We start from the raw sequence: 16581 nt of genomic DNA on the forward strand, positions 1-16581 counted from the left end.
TTAGATCGACTGAGGCGATACCTGAGAAGCATAAACACGGCACGGAACGTAATACTCGTTCCTCTCTCTCAGGGAACCGAGGTTACGAAAGTAACCGAGTACGTTCCCTTTCGAGAGAGGTTCCTCGTATTACGTATGGGAACACAATGTAAAGCGCAGTGTGTGCTGACTGACCCAGTATGCCCAAAGCACATGTAAATAACCCCCGAGACACCGAAGAGGCGGCTATGAGGGGGGATGAAGAACCGGAAGAGTCGGTTCATTTGAACGGCTGATCGGACATAGTCGGATCTTATGATAAATGAAAAGTGCTTAAGGACTGATGTGTACAGGCCAAAACTAAAGGCAATCTGTTTACCAGGGTCAAGATAGAGCCTAGATGGAGAGAAGCCCTGCTTGTAGAGCTGGAACCTCCAATTTATAGAATCTGATAAAAGTGGACGGAGAGGCCCAGCCTGCCGCCGCACAGATATCTTCCAAAGAAATGCCACACGACCAAGCCCAAGATGAGGCCATGCCTCTAGTGGAGTGGGCTTTAATGCCTATAGGGCAAGTCAGGTTTTTAGACTCATATGCCAGCGAGATCGCGTCCACTATCCAGTGTGAGAGTCTTTGCTTCGTGATAGCACAACCTTTAGTGCGGCCGCCGAAGCAGAAAAAACAGCTGGTCCGACTGCCTGAAGGGGGAGGAGCGCTCCAGATACAGTCTCAAAGCTCTGACCGGGCAGAGTAGATTCGCGTCCTGTTCACCCTGAGATGCGGGTAAAGGAAGCAGAGTAATAACCTGTGCTCTAAAAGGGGTAGAAAGCACTTTGGGTATAAAACCATGTCTCGGTTTAAGAACAACTTTGGAGTTGTTGGGCCCGAACTCGAGACAGGACGGACTCACTGAGAGTGCGTGTAAGTCACTCACACGTTTAACCGAGGCCAGAGCCAGCAGAAACGCGGTTTTGAGTGATAAAAGCTTTATGGTCGCGGTCTGGAGAGGCTCGAAGGGGGGACCCTTCATAGCGTCTAGAACCACCGCGAGGTCCCAAATAGGAACCGAGGGGGGGTGAGGGGGGTTCAATCTCCTGGCCCCTTTAAGAAAACGTACAATGAGCTCACTTTTCCCTAGTGAATGTCCCGCAACCTGAGCGTGGTTAGCTGCTATGGCGGCGACATAAACTTTGAGCGTGGAGGGGGAACGACCCGCGTCCAGTAGCTCTTGGAGAAAAGCGAGCACTTCTGTTGTTTCGCATGAGCGTGCGTCGATATTTCGGACGGCACACCAGTTAGAAAACACTGACCAATTCAGAGTATAGAGCCGCCTCGTCGAGGGGGCTCTAGCTTCCGCTATAGTGTTCATAACTCTGTCAGAGAGGTTTCCCGATACCAGTTGATGGGCCATACGTGGAGGGCCCATAGTTCGGGACTGGGATGCCAGATCCCCCCCTTCGCCTGCGTGAGGAGGCCTTTCCTCAGCGGAATGGGCCATGGGGCTGTGTCTGACAGCTGGATCAGATCGGAGAACCACGTTCGGTTCCTCCAGAGCGGGGCTATTAAAAGCACCGCGGATGCTGTCTCCCTGATTTTCTTGATGGTTTGTGGTAGCATCGCGATCGGGGGGAAAGCATATAGCGGGACGCTGGGCCAGACATGGGCCAGGGCATCCCTGCGTTTGGAGAAAAATATTGGGCAGTGAGTGTTGTCTTCTGAGGCGAAGAGATCCACTTTCGATCTGCCGAAGGTGTTCCAAATTAAGAGAACCGTTTGCGGGTGAAGAGACCATTCCCCTGGGGGAATGGTTCCCCTGGATAACATATCCGGACCCACATTCAAAATACCTGGCACGTGAGCCGCCCTCAGGGAGCTCAGGTTGTGCTCTGCCCATAAAAGGAGATGCTTCGCCATGCGGTGAAGGGAATATGATCTCAGGCCGCCCTGGCGATTTATGTACGCTACCACCGACATGTTGTCTGAACGAACCAAGACGTGGTGGTTCTTTATATGTGGAAGGAAAGCTCTCAGCGATAAGGCGACCGCTTTCATCTCTAGACAGTTTATGTGCAGCCGCTTTTCTGTTTCTGCCCACAGGCCAGAGATCGGCTTGCCCTCGTGCAGGGCTCCCCACCCCCGAGTGGAGGCATCTGTCGAGACCACTTTCAACTTCGTAACCGTGCCCATAAGCACGCCCCTCCGATACCACTCTGTCCTCGTCCAAGGAGCCAAAGTTTTGACAACGCTGTGGCTCACTTTGACGGGAAAACGGCCCCATTTCCATGCATAAGGAGGGACACGGGCGCGTAGCCAACGCTGGAGGGGGCGCATGTGTAGCAGTCCCAGCCTGAGCACTGACGATGCCGAGGCCATAAGGCCGAGCATTCTCTGAAAGTGTTTCAGGGGAACGCGAGTTCCGGCTTTGAATGAAGTCGCCATGTTCTGGACGGATAGCGCGCGCTGTGTCGTTAGCCGCGCGTTCATGAGTCTCGAGTCTAGAACAATGCCCAGAAAAGATATCTTTTGAGTGGGTGACATCGAGCTCTTGGCGATATTGATCCTGAGACCCAAACAGTCTAAATGGTTGAGGAGCCAGGATCTGTGTGTTAGCAGTTCTGCTCGAGACTGGGCTATCACTAGCCAGTCGTCGAGGTAGTTGAGCACCCGCATCCCTTTCAGCCTGAGCGGGGCTAATGCCGCGTCCATACATTTCGTAAACGTGCGGGGCGCCAGGGATAAGCCGAATGGCAGGACTGTGTACTGATAAGCCTGCCCCTCGAAGGCGAATCTCAAGAATGGCCTGTGGTGGGGGGCTACCTGCACGTGAAAGTACGCATCTTTCAGATCTATCGTGAAAAACCAGTCCCCAGGGCGAATGTGCGCGAGGATCTGAAGCGGCTGTGGAGAGGCTGTCCTCATCATCCTCTGGCGACGGGCCACCGAAGGAAACCGAACAGGCCGCTGCATGAGAGGGACGCTGTTCCTCCTGGGTGAAGGTGACCGGCGATGGCGAGGCACGCGGGGAGTCATCCGGCGTGCAGTCGCCAGACCGTTCCGGCAGTCTCTGGTCGCGGCGTTTCTTGCGGCGCGGCCCAGCGGCAGGAGGAGGGACCTGGTCGAAGGTGGCGAGGCGAGCCCGAAGGGTCTGCAGCGCCATCTCATCGCACTCGGGGCAGCCGCCCTGAGAGAGTGCGAGCTGTGCGTGGTCCCGTCCAAGGCATGCCACACAGATGACGTGACGGTCGCCGCCAAGGAGAGGAGCTCTGCAAGAGCCGCAGGAAATGCGAGGCATTTGAAACAACGCCCCGCGCTCTTTTAGGAGAGAGAGTAAAAAGGATACGATCGCCGGATGGCGTAGCTGGAACGGCAGAGAAGGCGGAGAGGGAGTCCGTCGTCCTCAGCTGCAGGTTCCGCTGGTGCCTTTTCGACGGCGGTTGCTTCTTCTGGAGGTCAGCGAAGGTATCGCTGAAGGAGATAAAATCTGACACCTATGGCGAAATTAGGGCTTTATATAGCCTCCTGTATGCAAATATAAGCACCTTTTTTCGGCGGGCTTCTGGAACGCCCCCCATTGGCTCGTTCCTCTCAGCCGCCTCACCATAGGTTCCTGCAGTTGCCGTGGCCCGGCCAATCAGAGCGCTCCTCGCGCTGAGCTATGGCCGTTCAGCGGCACTGCGCTTTACATGGATACCTTTATTAAAGTTTTGCTTCATATTCTCGAGAAAAGGAGTTTTTCCCATACGTAATACGAGGAACCTCTCTCGAAAGGGAACCGAGCGTGTACACCCGAGACAAGCATATAAATCACTGGATGCTTATGAATACGTTGACTGTGGGCATGTACAGAATGTCCAATACAATTTTCTACATTTATTCTTATTCTTCACACAGACATAGGGATGCGCGGTATACCGGTACTGGAAAAATACCGGTATATATTTTATTTAAAACGGTACGATATCATGATTTGGCACATTTCGGTATATGCTGCTTTTCCGAAGTTCACCGCTAGATGGCAGCGCGCTACCCAAACTGACCCGAAACAACCGGCAAATGTGACAACAACATAGACGAACAAAATGGATAAAGCAGTCGAATCTCACTCAAGATGCCCAAAACGAATTAATAAAGAGAGGAGTAGAAGTGAAATTTGTAATGACTTTGCTTATAAAACTGATGAAGAATCAAACCTAGCCAAGAAGCATATCTGTCACTATCCTGACTTTAAGACTTCTTAAGAGATCGACAGGTCAGTGAATCATTCAAACCATCTCATTTAGACATTTATTTTCTTTTTACACTGATCAACGCACACACACAGCCTAACATAAGATCGAATATCACAATCTCCAGCGTTCGTTTCAACCAAGCCTGCAGTCTCCCTCTCATTTACTGAAGCTTTCGCGCCTCGATCGCCCCCCGGTGACCGGTCCCAGTATAGCCGCCCCTCTGTGTTTTCTAATGGACGCGAGGCAAACTAAATAATAAAATTACACTTCAAAAAATGTTCCCCAAAGTTAGTGTATGTCACTGAAGGCAGTTATCATCACGATGATTTCATTTCAGGTGTTCGTTTTAAAAATAAGTTTACTTTGAGTTAGTTAATTGATGCTATAAAAACGGGGGTGTGACGTCATGATTGACAGCTGAGACTGACGGCTTCTCTGAGTGAAGTTGTCACTGAGGCACTAACGGACTTTTTTCGAAATTTTTGGGAGCAGATTAGATCTTTAGCTTTAATTTCTACATTTCCATAACTGTTTATTTCACACCAACATAATTAATTGTTCTGCATCTGCGAGAGTGTGGGCGGGCTTTTGAAATCGCGGCTGTACTTCCTGCCCTACTTCCTGCGCTCTACTGCGCAACTCCGGTCCCGAAATCGCTACTGCGCAGACTCGGTCCCAAGATGTCCGCGCCGTGCAAGGGCGCCTGAAAGCTTCAAATCTGACAAGCGGAAACGGATGATGTCGAGTCGTCCATATTTTTTTACGGTCTATGGTTTCAACCAATGACATTTAGATCTCATTATATTTGCACGCGTACTATTGCACTATTTACATTCACGTTAGACACACCCGACTGTGTTTATGTGAATACTCACTAAAGACGGACATTTGTACATAATTCTTCAATTATCTATCTGTGTATTTGACTGTTTAAGGAAACTTAATGTGTAATGTGCGAGCGTGACTAAGTGACAGGCGTGTGTGTGTGTCGTATGAGCTCATATCTCCTGTAACTGTTATTACGAAATGCTATAAAATCTCTTGCGTGTTCAAATGATTTGCGTTATCCATCCCGAGACGAGCGTGAAATGTTGAATCGGATTATGCAGATTGCTTTAGTGTAGTGCGATGTCTTTTGAAACCAGAAGCAATTTGCTAGTTTTGAGAGATTTTTTCTGAAATTATTTCTCACAAGAAAGCTTTCAAATGACTGATTTGATGTGATAAGCTTTGCTGATTAATTTACTAATAAACATTTGTGGTAATTTCCCACTTTATAAACTCAAAACTTGCATAATTGTTCTCATTCGCGTGCAATATACCCGCGCTAATATCAGACCTTGTGGTATCGATTTAATATCGGTACTTCGGTATTAGATTGTGGTACCGTACCGAAGCCAAAATTGTGGTATCGAGCCATCCCTACACAGACATACATTTATCCTTTTCCTTACATTTTATGTTGTTATTGATTCGTATGTGACGACACACTTCTGTTTAAAGTTTAATTTTGTAATGCTATAATACTTTAATAGCAACTATGTTGCTTTCATACATTTCTCAGATGGTTATTTTGCAATTAAACTATTAATAAAATCATTACAAATTAAATTGATAAGTACTGTGATTATTGATATGATAATCTGGGGGTGGGGTACATTTTACACACCAGTGGCAGCCAATGTTGGGAGGTTTATTATAAAGCTTTAAGTTTCAAGCGCAGTAAATGTTTTACAAATGTAATTTTTTTATGCAAGCATTTTTATGTGCTCGTTCCAATAAATGCATTTAATCGCCTGCAGCCACAGGTTCTTCTGAAACGGCCTTGATCCTGTTGGAATCCTATAAAACTTAAGCCCTTTGGTGGAATTGCGATTAGTGCAACCGAAAACGCAACAGCCAGACATTTTGATGCAGGGAAACCGTTTTGATAAACTTTCGGAGTTGCTAACACGTTAGAACCACTAGGGAACAACACCACTTCCGTCGCCAAAATGCGCACGCAACTCTTTGATCACGTGGGCTGTAAAAGGAAGCAGCTCTCAAACGCTGTGGGCGTGTCCGCTGTCGGCGCTAAAAAAACACGCCCACTCGCGAGAAAGCAGCCCTACACAAGACAACACTCAGGTAGGCTACATAACGGCGGGCGGTGCGGGAAATAATCGGTTCGGGCCTACTCTGCAGGAGATTATCAGTGAATCTCGGCCAGTACACAATTTAAAGCTTGTAAAACTATCAGGTGTAAAGTCACTGCAGTCTGCAATGTTTAGGAACCGAGAAAAATAATAAGGTCAACTGATAAAAATGTCTAATTTTGCCAATAGACTTAAAGTAATTCAAAATGTATTTTTTTTTTCTAATGTAATTTTGTCAATGTGATGGGAAAAAAATAAACATTAATGAACGTAATTTCATCAGATTAGGCAAAATGTGACTTTTTGACTTTCTCAGTTTGTGTAAATCCACTTGGGGTTCAGATAATTTTTTTTCCCCCACATTAATTCCACATGTCTATAGTACAATTATGTGGCTTTGTTTCAGTAAAACAGTCTATACTTTTTTCTTGATTTACCCAGAAAGAATGGAAGTGAAATGTGACAACCTGCCCCATAGGTGGAGTACAGTGTAACATGAGCATGATAGATTAAAATGTTATGATAGAGAAAGAAAAGAAAAAAACAAATATTTTGTCAATAAAAATTTATTTAAAAAGAAAAAAAAGTTAAGTTTGACAACAAACAGCAACTGTAAAATGCAGCTATACAACACAGTTCAAAATATAATAATTAATACTTTCTGAACATTGACTGTATGTGTGAGTGTATATTCACCTTTTTCTTATGGTTTCTCAATTTATAAAAGTATAGAATATAATTGTTATAATTTTTGGGGGGCCTTCAAACACCTTTAAAATTAAATTAAGCCTTCATTTTTATGACAAGATAAGGCCTACAATAAAAAAAACAACAGCTCCCTTTTACCGTTTCTAATAAAATTAAGATTTTTTAGAAACTGTTTCTTAAAAATGATTTTTTTAAGCTGTGTGAGTTTGGGCCACGAGTTCTGAGGGGCCTCCAAAATTCTGCGCCCAGGGACCTCTGCTTTCTAAATCCGTGCCTGACTGCAGAGGCAGTTGGTGATCCAATTGCTCTCCATCAAGGTAAATGTTCACAAAATGAATCCACCAATTCTTGACCTTATCGTTTTTGTTTTGTAAGTTAGGCGGAGTACTGGTCTGAGTCTAGTAACTCGAGATAGAACTGATGCGAATGTGCTCTAGTTATGATCGTGTTAGGTGTTAGGTGACTCAGTGGCTCCAGTGGTTTTACAAAAAATAGAAAAAGAAAAAAAGACCTACATAATTGTTATGTTCAGTGTATCAGCCACAATATTTATTTTTTAAGTTATGAAACTATATTTTTTTATACATTTTTCCAACACATCACCTCTTCTTACAAAATAGGTGGAAAATAAGTGCAAAATTAAGCCCATCAAAAATTGACATCTATGTTAACATGTTCTACCCTGAGCTTTGAAACATACCTGACTGGAATCTTGCCCCCCTCCACAATTTAAGAAATAAAGATAATATCAACATCACAGAAAATATTTTTATCTGCAGACTAATAAGCATGTCAGGTTCAACACAGAACCATTCTCATAAATAAATAAATAAAAATTATATATATATAACAACACACCATGTCACTTTATGTATAAACCCCATGTATAATATTTTGTGTAATCAAATTTTTTATATAAGAAAAAAAAAAAAAAAAAAAAATTCACCAAAAGTAAAACATATATTATAGAAACAAATACTAAGTCTCAATTCTTGTGTCCACTCTTCAAAATGTCAGTTCACTGCATTATACGTTACATCAAGTGAAAAGGTGGCACGATCACCCTCATATGAAGACTTTGGTTCTGAAAACTCAAGTGTAGATCATACTCATCTAGGCCACCTCTAGTCATCATCATCCTCCTCCTCCTCCTCCTCCGGAGTATATTCTTCATCATCAGACTCGGTGAGGTTCTGTTCTTCCTCACTCCTCATCTCCTCCTCACCCTCTGCATCACTTTCATTTTCATCATCATCAAAACTTTCTTCATCTTCATCATCATCATCCACCTCCTCCTCACCATCTCCCCCTTCAAATTCACCTTAAAAAACAAAAATTATTTGAGTAAAATAATAAATGTAATTTTATTAAAATTATGTTTTAAACTTATTTAAACATGGTTTCAGTGATCCAATCACAAAATATTTTAGATCATATTGCGGAGTTTAAAGTTGTGATGCAATAGAATCAGCAACAGATATTTTCTATACAGATGTAATTCTACATTGTGAAGTACATCCAAGTCTAACACAATTATTAAAAGAAGAAATCTAGGGCAGGGATTTGGTTCAATGGCTAGGGTTTAAGTGGATTTGATGATTGGATAAGTCAGTCGTTTTCACTAGTTTGATATATTGTTTTGACATTTTGATTAAACATGATGAGGTCAAACAAAAGGTCTATAACATGCATTACGAAATTTAATTTAATACCATATAGATAACAAAAATAACAAAAGTGTTGGACCCTGGTAACCCTTGTATTACGCAGACCACTTGAGTTGAACGTTAATAGCAGTTGTAAGTGGGTCTCAGACTCACAGAGTGTGGCGATGAGTGTGTTGCCATGCTGACGCAATTCAGCAATGAACTCCGCCATCTTTCCTTCCATAGTTTCATACATCGGCTCAGTGTCGACCGTGGGCTCATCGGGGAAAAACAGAGGTTTTCTTAACTGTCTCTGGTACCTGACACACACACACACACACACACACACAGCGTTAAATATATTACCATGTGGACAAAGAAAAAATCCCCCTCATTGCAAATGTGTGAAAGCAAGACAAAGAAATGTGTCATACCTTTTCATAGATGAATTGTAATCCTGTAAGAAATACAAAGAGAAGAAATTTTTTTTTTTTTTCAAACAAGGAACAGTTAGTTTTCACTTACTGATGCTTGTAAACTGTCTGATAACCCAAAAAATGTAGGCTATAATATGAGTTTTCACAAGAGTCGAGAAGTGAGTTGTTCTGTTAAATTTTGTGGGGGAAGGTTTATCAAACAGGATCCACTCAGATCAGCAAGCATTATTCAAATGATTCTGTATGCAATTGGATAGACCTTCAACTAATTAGACCACACGCGTGATCAACAGGCAACAATCCATCGTTTCCCAATTATATGTTTCTGCAGGTTAGTAATAGGTGGCATGGCCATAAACAGACAAGTAGAGGTAACTGCAGACTGGAGCAATGGGCGTGCCGTGAGGTCTTTTTACAGTCTATGACCAGGACGCGAAAAGCTTCATGATCTGCATAAAAGCGAGCCATAAACTGAATCACTATAATTACCCAAGAAAAAAAATACATTTCATTCACTGTAAAAAAAAAGCAATAATGATATTAAGAATACATTCAAAAGTATGTTACCTTCAAAACCTTCTGTATGGCACGGGTTACGTGACGTCATCGCCACCGCAACTTTTTTAGGATCAATCATTAAAAAAACATTCATACCGTTTGTGATAAATGCACTTTTTTAACACGTCACTTGAATATATTAAACATTTATTTTTGTATTGCCCTTTTTCTATTTAATTTTGGACTGACTTTAAAATTCCTAGTATTAGAATTTAGATCCTCATGACATTTTACTCTGTTTCCAAAATCCATATTTTTCTGAAAAACAAAATTATATAATTAAATTATTTTGCTGAAATTTTATATGCATGACACAGATAAAAGAACCTGTCCTATATTACCTTTTATAAGACTGATCTCACAGTATACTTTGAAACCTTTTCAAACATGAGATCACAAAACAAGTTTTCTACCTTGATTCATAAACTTCTATTTTTGTATTTATGTGTATTGTTCATTTTATACTTGTTATTGTTATTCTCTCATTTACACATTTTGAGCTGTATTCACAATGCTTTGTATTAATCGTTTTTTATTGTATTATACTTGAAATGTCTGTACTTGAACTAAATTAAAAAACAAATTATTATTTTAAAGATAAAAAAGTCTCCTGACAATATTAAAGTCATACTAATTTTGTACTTTCATTTAAAGTACATACAAACTAAAAGTAATGTTATTTTTATAATAATGGTACAGCAAATGTTTTTGCTGAATAAAGGCATACATATACATACTTGATCAAACTCTCACCATATAATATAAAATGACGTAAAAACGGTTTAATAAACTACTTTTAAGTGACATTAATCAAGTAAGCAAAACAAACATTTTATCCCAAAAAACATTTACTCAGTAGTCATTTTTACAATTAAGTTTTTTAAAACGTGAGTTGAATTTGTCATCAAAGGCTTGTGTTCTAAGTCAAAACTCATTCCTCCACTGATTCATACTATAGTAAAATTATGGTTACTGCTGATTGGCCAACGCAGTCACCAGGAGGAAGCTCCTTTGACCAATGAGAAACCTCTCACCACGCCCCTACCTCCTGCCACGACCCTACCTCTTGCCACGCCCATTACTCCAAGCTGCAGCTACCCCTGAGGGACTTTTTTTAACTGTGTTACCTAATTTGCCCACGTGTGGGTAGAGTTTAGGGGTGGGTTCGGGTCGGGTGAAGGCAATAATTTTCATTGTGTGATTTATAAACACCCATCAGTTTGAAAACACCCACAAATTTAGAAACACCCACTCTTGTAACGCAGACCTCATACTTATAGTTTCTCTATCCGTCGTCATGTTAAACCCGCCAATAACGTGCCAGGTGGATAAGCTAGTCTGTGATTGGTTCCCGCAAAAGTGTAATAGAAGCAGTAGAAATTAATGTACATGTTTCCAGACTGAGTTGCAAGGCGAAATCAAATCGCTGGCAGATCAGCCTGGGTTTACCCAGTCAAGTCTTTGTTATGAAAGAATATGCAAACGGCACTATTGAAAACACTGAAATAATTTTTCCACAACACATCCGATCCGACTATTATTGCTGTATCAACCAATTCAAATAAACCCACCCCTAAACAAAAAATAACATAAAAAAGTAAATGTAGCTGGTTCCTTTCCATGTCAGTATGGTAGTCTTTCTGTGTAAATAAGCAACAAAGTGGACCAGAATGTATGTGGATCAACTTGTTCAACCACTGGAATTATAATATAATATTCTTTATTGTAGGGGCGCAACACAACACCATTTTCAATTAAAAATCAAAAACTTTTATGCGGTTTGGCCATTCATTTACACGTCAGCAGCATTTTGGGGCCCTGAAAATGCAAACTTTTGAAAACTTGTTACAAAGTCAAAATTTAAAGGAACAAAATAGGCTCATTTTCCAAGTCCCTTAGAGTTAAACTGTTGAGTTTTACCCTTTTGGAATCCACTCAGCCGATCTCTGTATCTGGCGGTAGCACTTTTAGCATAGCTTAGCATACACCATTGAATCATATAGTTCCATTAGCATCAGTGATAAAAAAAAATGACCAAAGACTTTCAATATTTTTCCTATTTAAAACTTGACTCTTCTATAGTTACATCGTGTACTAAGACCAACCAAAAATGAAAAGTTTCACTTTTTTTAGACCGTTAGGTCTAAAATAGCTAGGAACTACTTTCTCATTCTGGCGTAGGAACATTGCGGCCGTCATGGGGCAGCGGCGCAATGATATTACAGAGCGCCTAATAGGCAAACTTTTGTCAACATCACCAGCGTGACGATCTGCTTGCTCAGAGAGCGCGTCTTGTAACTATGAAGACGTTTGTGAGAGACACTTCAGAAGATATTTACTTGGTGCAGATCCTGAACCGTATCTATTTGAACCGGAATAACAGTTACACTGAAGAAAAGCTTTTGAAATGTGAAAGAGAAAGTGTGGCTGAACAGACTGGGGCAGAAGGGACGAGGAGAGCAGTTTCAAACTGGGTCAGAGAAGAGTCAAAATTCAAGGAAAAATGGTCTGACATGGATTCGGTCTGCCGACCTTTTGATTTTGACTAACGTAATATGTGAATGAAATATGCTAAGACTGCATATTATGAAGACAGAGAGAGTAAACTCTCAGTTTTTTCTCTCTGTCACTCAGTTAACATGCGCCCAGTCATCTCACTCATAAATCACAAGAAACTGATCAAATAAAGCTTTGACGGGACAAACATTTTCTGGTGGCCGCCAAATAATTTTCAATGCATGAGACACGCTCTGAAGCCTTGGAACAGAACGTAACATCACTAATGTAGTAACGTTATTTTGTACCATAGAAACTGTAGCTAAACAATACCGGCAATTAAACATTATATTAATCAAACTATACACTACCTAACCAGAATTATAAAAATATAACTACTAACGTTTAGGGCTGTACTAGAATAATCGGATATTCAAATATTCGTTCGGTGAGGTGGCATTCGATTTTCGGTTTTGAGATTCGAATATTCTTTTTTTTTTTTTACACGTGACTTCCCTCGCGGACTCATTCTCACTCATGCTTGAACCACCCGTTGGCAAACGTAGTGATTTATTTCATCTCATATTGAATAGGTACAAATTGCCAAAGACCTCAGCTGTTTGGGAGCACTTTAAATTAAGTGAGGATGACAAGACAAAGGTAGTGTGTCAAATATGCAACCACAACAGCACCACAAGTTTGAAAAATCACCTGAGTTCTGTAAGTAGCACGCGGCAAAAAAAAAAAAAAAAACTGCTTTTATGCGCTTTTTCAACATGCTCAACAAAACCTAAACCTTTACAGCAAGATCCTGGAATTCCGAAAACCGTTAACAGAGAAAAGAAAGAGAGAGATAACAGATGCCATAGTAGAGTTTGTCGCTATGGATATGAGGCCCGTTAATGTAGTTGAAGGTGAAGGCTTCAGAAAATTTATGAAGATAATGGAGCCAGACTACACTACACTGTGTTTTGTATCACTTGTGCACTGTCCGTTTTTGGAGCATAAACCTGCCCGTGTAATGCATACCGGAAACTGTTCTATTTAAAAGATTATTAAATGTTTATTTATATTTAAAGAATGTGTGCCACCTGATCATATTGCACCAAATGCAACAATGCACTCCACTGGGTCTGCCGCAACATATTTATGATGCCAAAGAGTGAAACGTGAAGTCATGAAAGATGATACAAATGCAAACCGACACTATTATTATATATTTAGCCCCACCCACCAAAGCTTCGAATATTCGATATTCATTGCCACCTAAGCTTCGAAGCTCAAAAATGGCATTCGAAACAGCCCTACTAACGTTATATACTGTATAAACCAAATGGCCACGCAAAACCCCCACGCTTAGTGATTTCATTCACAGGTTGGCTAAAGACAACAGCAGTGCTTTTCAATCTGGTCGTTCAAGCTAACAAAAAAAAATATTGTTATACTTACAGCCAAGGGGGTGATACACTTCGCCCTGTCTGGCCATATCCTTTAGATGCCGTACCGTGGTAACACTATCCATGTTTTCCAAATAGTCATCTGGTCCCAAATGCTTTGAGCAAACACACAGTTTCTTGTTTGAATCTACCGGTGTTTTAATATCTACGGTTCAGAGCAGTCAACTACTGATTCTTTCATTACTTGATTTTTGTTGGTATTCTGTGAAACATGATGGTAGGAGTATTAGGGGTGTAAGAAAATATCGATACACGTGAATATCGCGATATTATGTTTGGCGATACTGTATCGATTCTCAAAAACGCTGTATCGATATTTATATATTTACATCCAAGACTGTATAACACCCATCCACTAGATGGCAGTGTTATCTCAGCACGTATAACTGACGCGGAGCCGGAGAAGCGCAAGGTGAAACTGCGTGCATCACTAGTGTTTACATTAGCAAACCCAGCTCTCAAGACGATAGCATTATTCCGCTCCTGCAGTATACAGAGCTGAAGTGTGGACTCATTTTGGCTTCAGCTAAAAAGAAGCCACTAAGGAAATCGACAAGAATCATTTTGTTTGCAAAATAGGCCAAGTTATAATCTAATACTCGGGAAACACATTGAAACAGAGAGCTCGCTTAAAATCCAGACGTCAACCGCGCTGCTAAGAAGCGTTTCGATAGAATAGACTGCACGTTTTCCTCTCAGTAACAAAATAAACACATGCCAAAACTGACAGCGGTGGCAGGAGAACGAAAGATAATAGCGATGTGGATATGGATGCACCAGCTCTGCAGTTCAGTACTTGAAATAGCACTTTATACAATAGACTGGTTAATAGAAAACAGCTTTAGGCCCCGATCACACAGAGCGCGTTTTTCAGGTTCGAAAACGCGAGGCGCACTGCACTCCCTTTTTTGGTCAGCATTTTTTCATTCAAAAATGAGCAGTGCGCTTTAATGTTTCTAGGCAACCCCCGAATCACCTGTACTGTCAGTCAAATCAATGTAACGGTCAACACAACGGAAGGCCTGCCTCTCCATTCATTCGTTTGGACAACAGAAAATAAGCACGATGATGTTGCACGCTTTTCTGCTCAGAGTTGACTTTTTCATGCTCTCTCGCGCATAACGCTCTCTGCCAACCGAAATCCATTCAAAAAAGGCGCAACTCGCTACAAAAACATGTTCTGGGTGATTGGGGCTACTGTGTTAAATATAAAACAAACAGTCATTCAGTCATGAAATGGACTGCACTTTCTGTTGTTAAATAGCCACTGCTATACTGTGAACCTTTAAAACATATACACATAAAGAATCCTGCAGTCACTTTACATTTTCCTTAACTTAGATTGCACATTGCATATGATTAGTGATATAAATTATACTGTATTAATTAAATTAAATACTTTGTCTCGTGTTTTAGGCTGATGCTTGTGTTCTTTATTCTTTTAAATTATAAAAAACAAAAACACACAAAAAAGAAATATCGCAATATATTGCCTCTCTTACAATATCGCAATATATCAAAATCGTAACCCCTGTATCGTGATACGTATTGTATCGCCAGAGTCTTGGCAATACACAGCCCTAAGGAGTATACACCTTCGACCCACTATCACAGCTCTTTACGACACATAGAACCATATGGTTAATCGCACAGTAAATCCACTACATAATTTGCCGGCTGCAACAACACAAACTTAGTGCCGGTCGAATTGGTTACCTATCTGAGGACAACTTTCAGGCGCTGCGTAATATCATCGCGCCACTGTACCCATGGTACAACCGCAAAGTTCCATAATTCTTACGCAGGAATGAGAAAATAGGTCCAATCTATATCGGTATAAAAATCTAAACTTGTAATTTTCTGTTGGTCTTAGTACACAATGTAACTACAGATTAGTCAAGTTTTAATTAGGAAAAATATTATCTTTGAAAAAATAAAGTCTGGTCATTTTTGAGAGCGATGCTAATGGACCTATATGATTCAATGATGTATGCTAAAAGTGCTACCGCCAGATACAGAGATCGGCTGAACGGATTCAAAGATGGTAAAACTCAACAGTTTAACTCTAAGGGACATGGAAAATGAGCCTATTTTCAAAAAAGTGGAGTGTTCCTTTAAAACAATAGTGTTATTGTCTACAGAAACCTGCATTTGTGAAAACGGTGACATGCACATGGGTATTAAAGGGTTACTTCAGTGATTAGCATATGACTTTCTATCAGTAGAAACCCTGGAGTATATTCAACTGATAATTTATTAATTCTGGAAAACGTACTTTAAATTTTTGGCCAGAGGCTTAAGACTACAGCAAGCAGAGGGAGCTATTTCCACATGTTTTCAACTCACACATGGGGGATGGGAGATCACACTCACAGCTGCAGACATTCATGTAAACGGAGCGATGCGGAGCAAAGTGAGTGTTTCAACTTCTCAAATTAATTCCTTTGAAAAGTTAAGCTTCCAAAGGCAAGAACTGAAAACATACCAGACTGACTACCGCGAGCGTAGACGTGTTTACCTCAGCTCTCATCACGATGAATGTAATCTGACTCTTGCTACGTTTGTGCTGTGACACTCCCTCCGCGGCTAAATCACAATATATTGGACAGACATGTTCAGTTTTTTATTGTAGTGTCTGTTCTCTAACTGAACTGATTTTGTGAAAATGAACTCGGTGGGAAAATGATCCAGTCACAGTGATACAGTAGCGGTGGCTTTGGGAGTGGCCTCATAGGGCAGCGAAGCATTCTGGGAATTGTAGTCTTTCATCCCCATGAGACAAAAATACATTTTCTGTCTTTTATCAGTCTAGAAAGCACCAGATTCAAAAATAATTTCACATTTCTACTACAGTAATGACCCAGTTTAAATACAGATTCATCTTTCCAGCGCTGAAGTACCCCTTTAAGCGTGCAGTTTATAGACCATAGACCGTA

The 16581-nt window shown here is 41.2% G+C and overlaps 2 protein-coding genes across 2 annotated transcripts in view; both read right to left on the reverse strand.

The window, feature by feature from the left end:
• The window catches only part of LOC137055543 (E3 ubiquitin-protein ligase TRIM39-like), a 440141-nt gene that overhangs the window by 258193 nt on the left and 165367 nt on the right, over window positions 1-16581 (reverse strand). The window lies entirely within an intron of this gene.
• The window catches only part of zgc:92594 (uncharacterized protein LOC436996 homolog), a 14627-nt gene continuing 4987 nt past the window's right edge, over window positions 6942-16581 (reverse strand). The window contains exons 6-8 of the mRNA XM_067429023.1: window positions 9132-9154; window positions 8872-9017; window positions 6942-8372 (exon numbers count right to left, since the gene is read on the reverse strand). Coding sequence (XP_067285124.1) covers window positions 8176-8372; window positions 8872-9017; window positions 9132-9154 — 366 coding nt within the window. The 3' untranslated portion in view covers window positions 6942-8175. The remainder of the gene's footprint in view (window positions 8373-8871; window positions 9018-9131; window positions 9155-16581) is intronic.

This window comes from Pseudorasbora parva, chromosome 1 (genome assembly GCF_024679245.1).
Source record: "Pseudorasbora parva isolate DD20220531a chromosome 1, ASM2467924v1, whole genome shotgun sequence".
Classification (NCBI taxonomy): domain Eukaryota; kingdom Metazoa; phylum Chordata; class Actinopteri; order Cypriniformes; family Gobionidae; genus Pseudorasbora; species Pseudorasbora parva.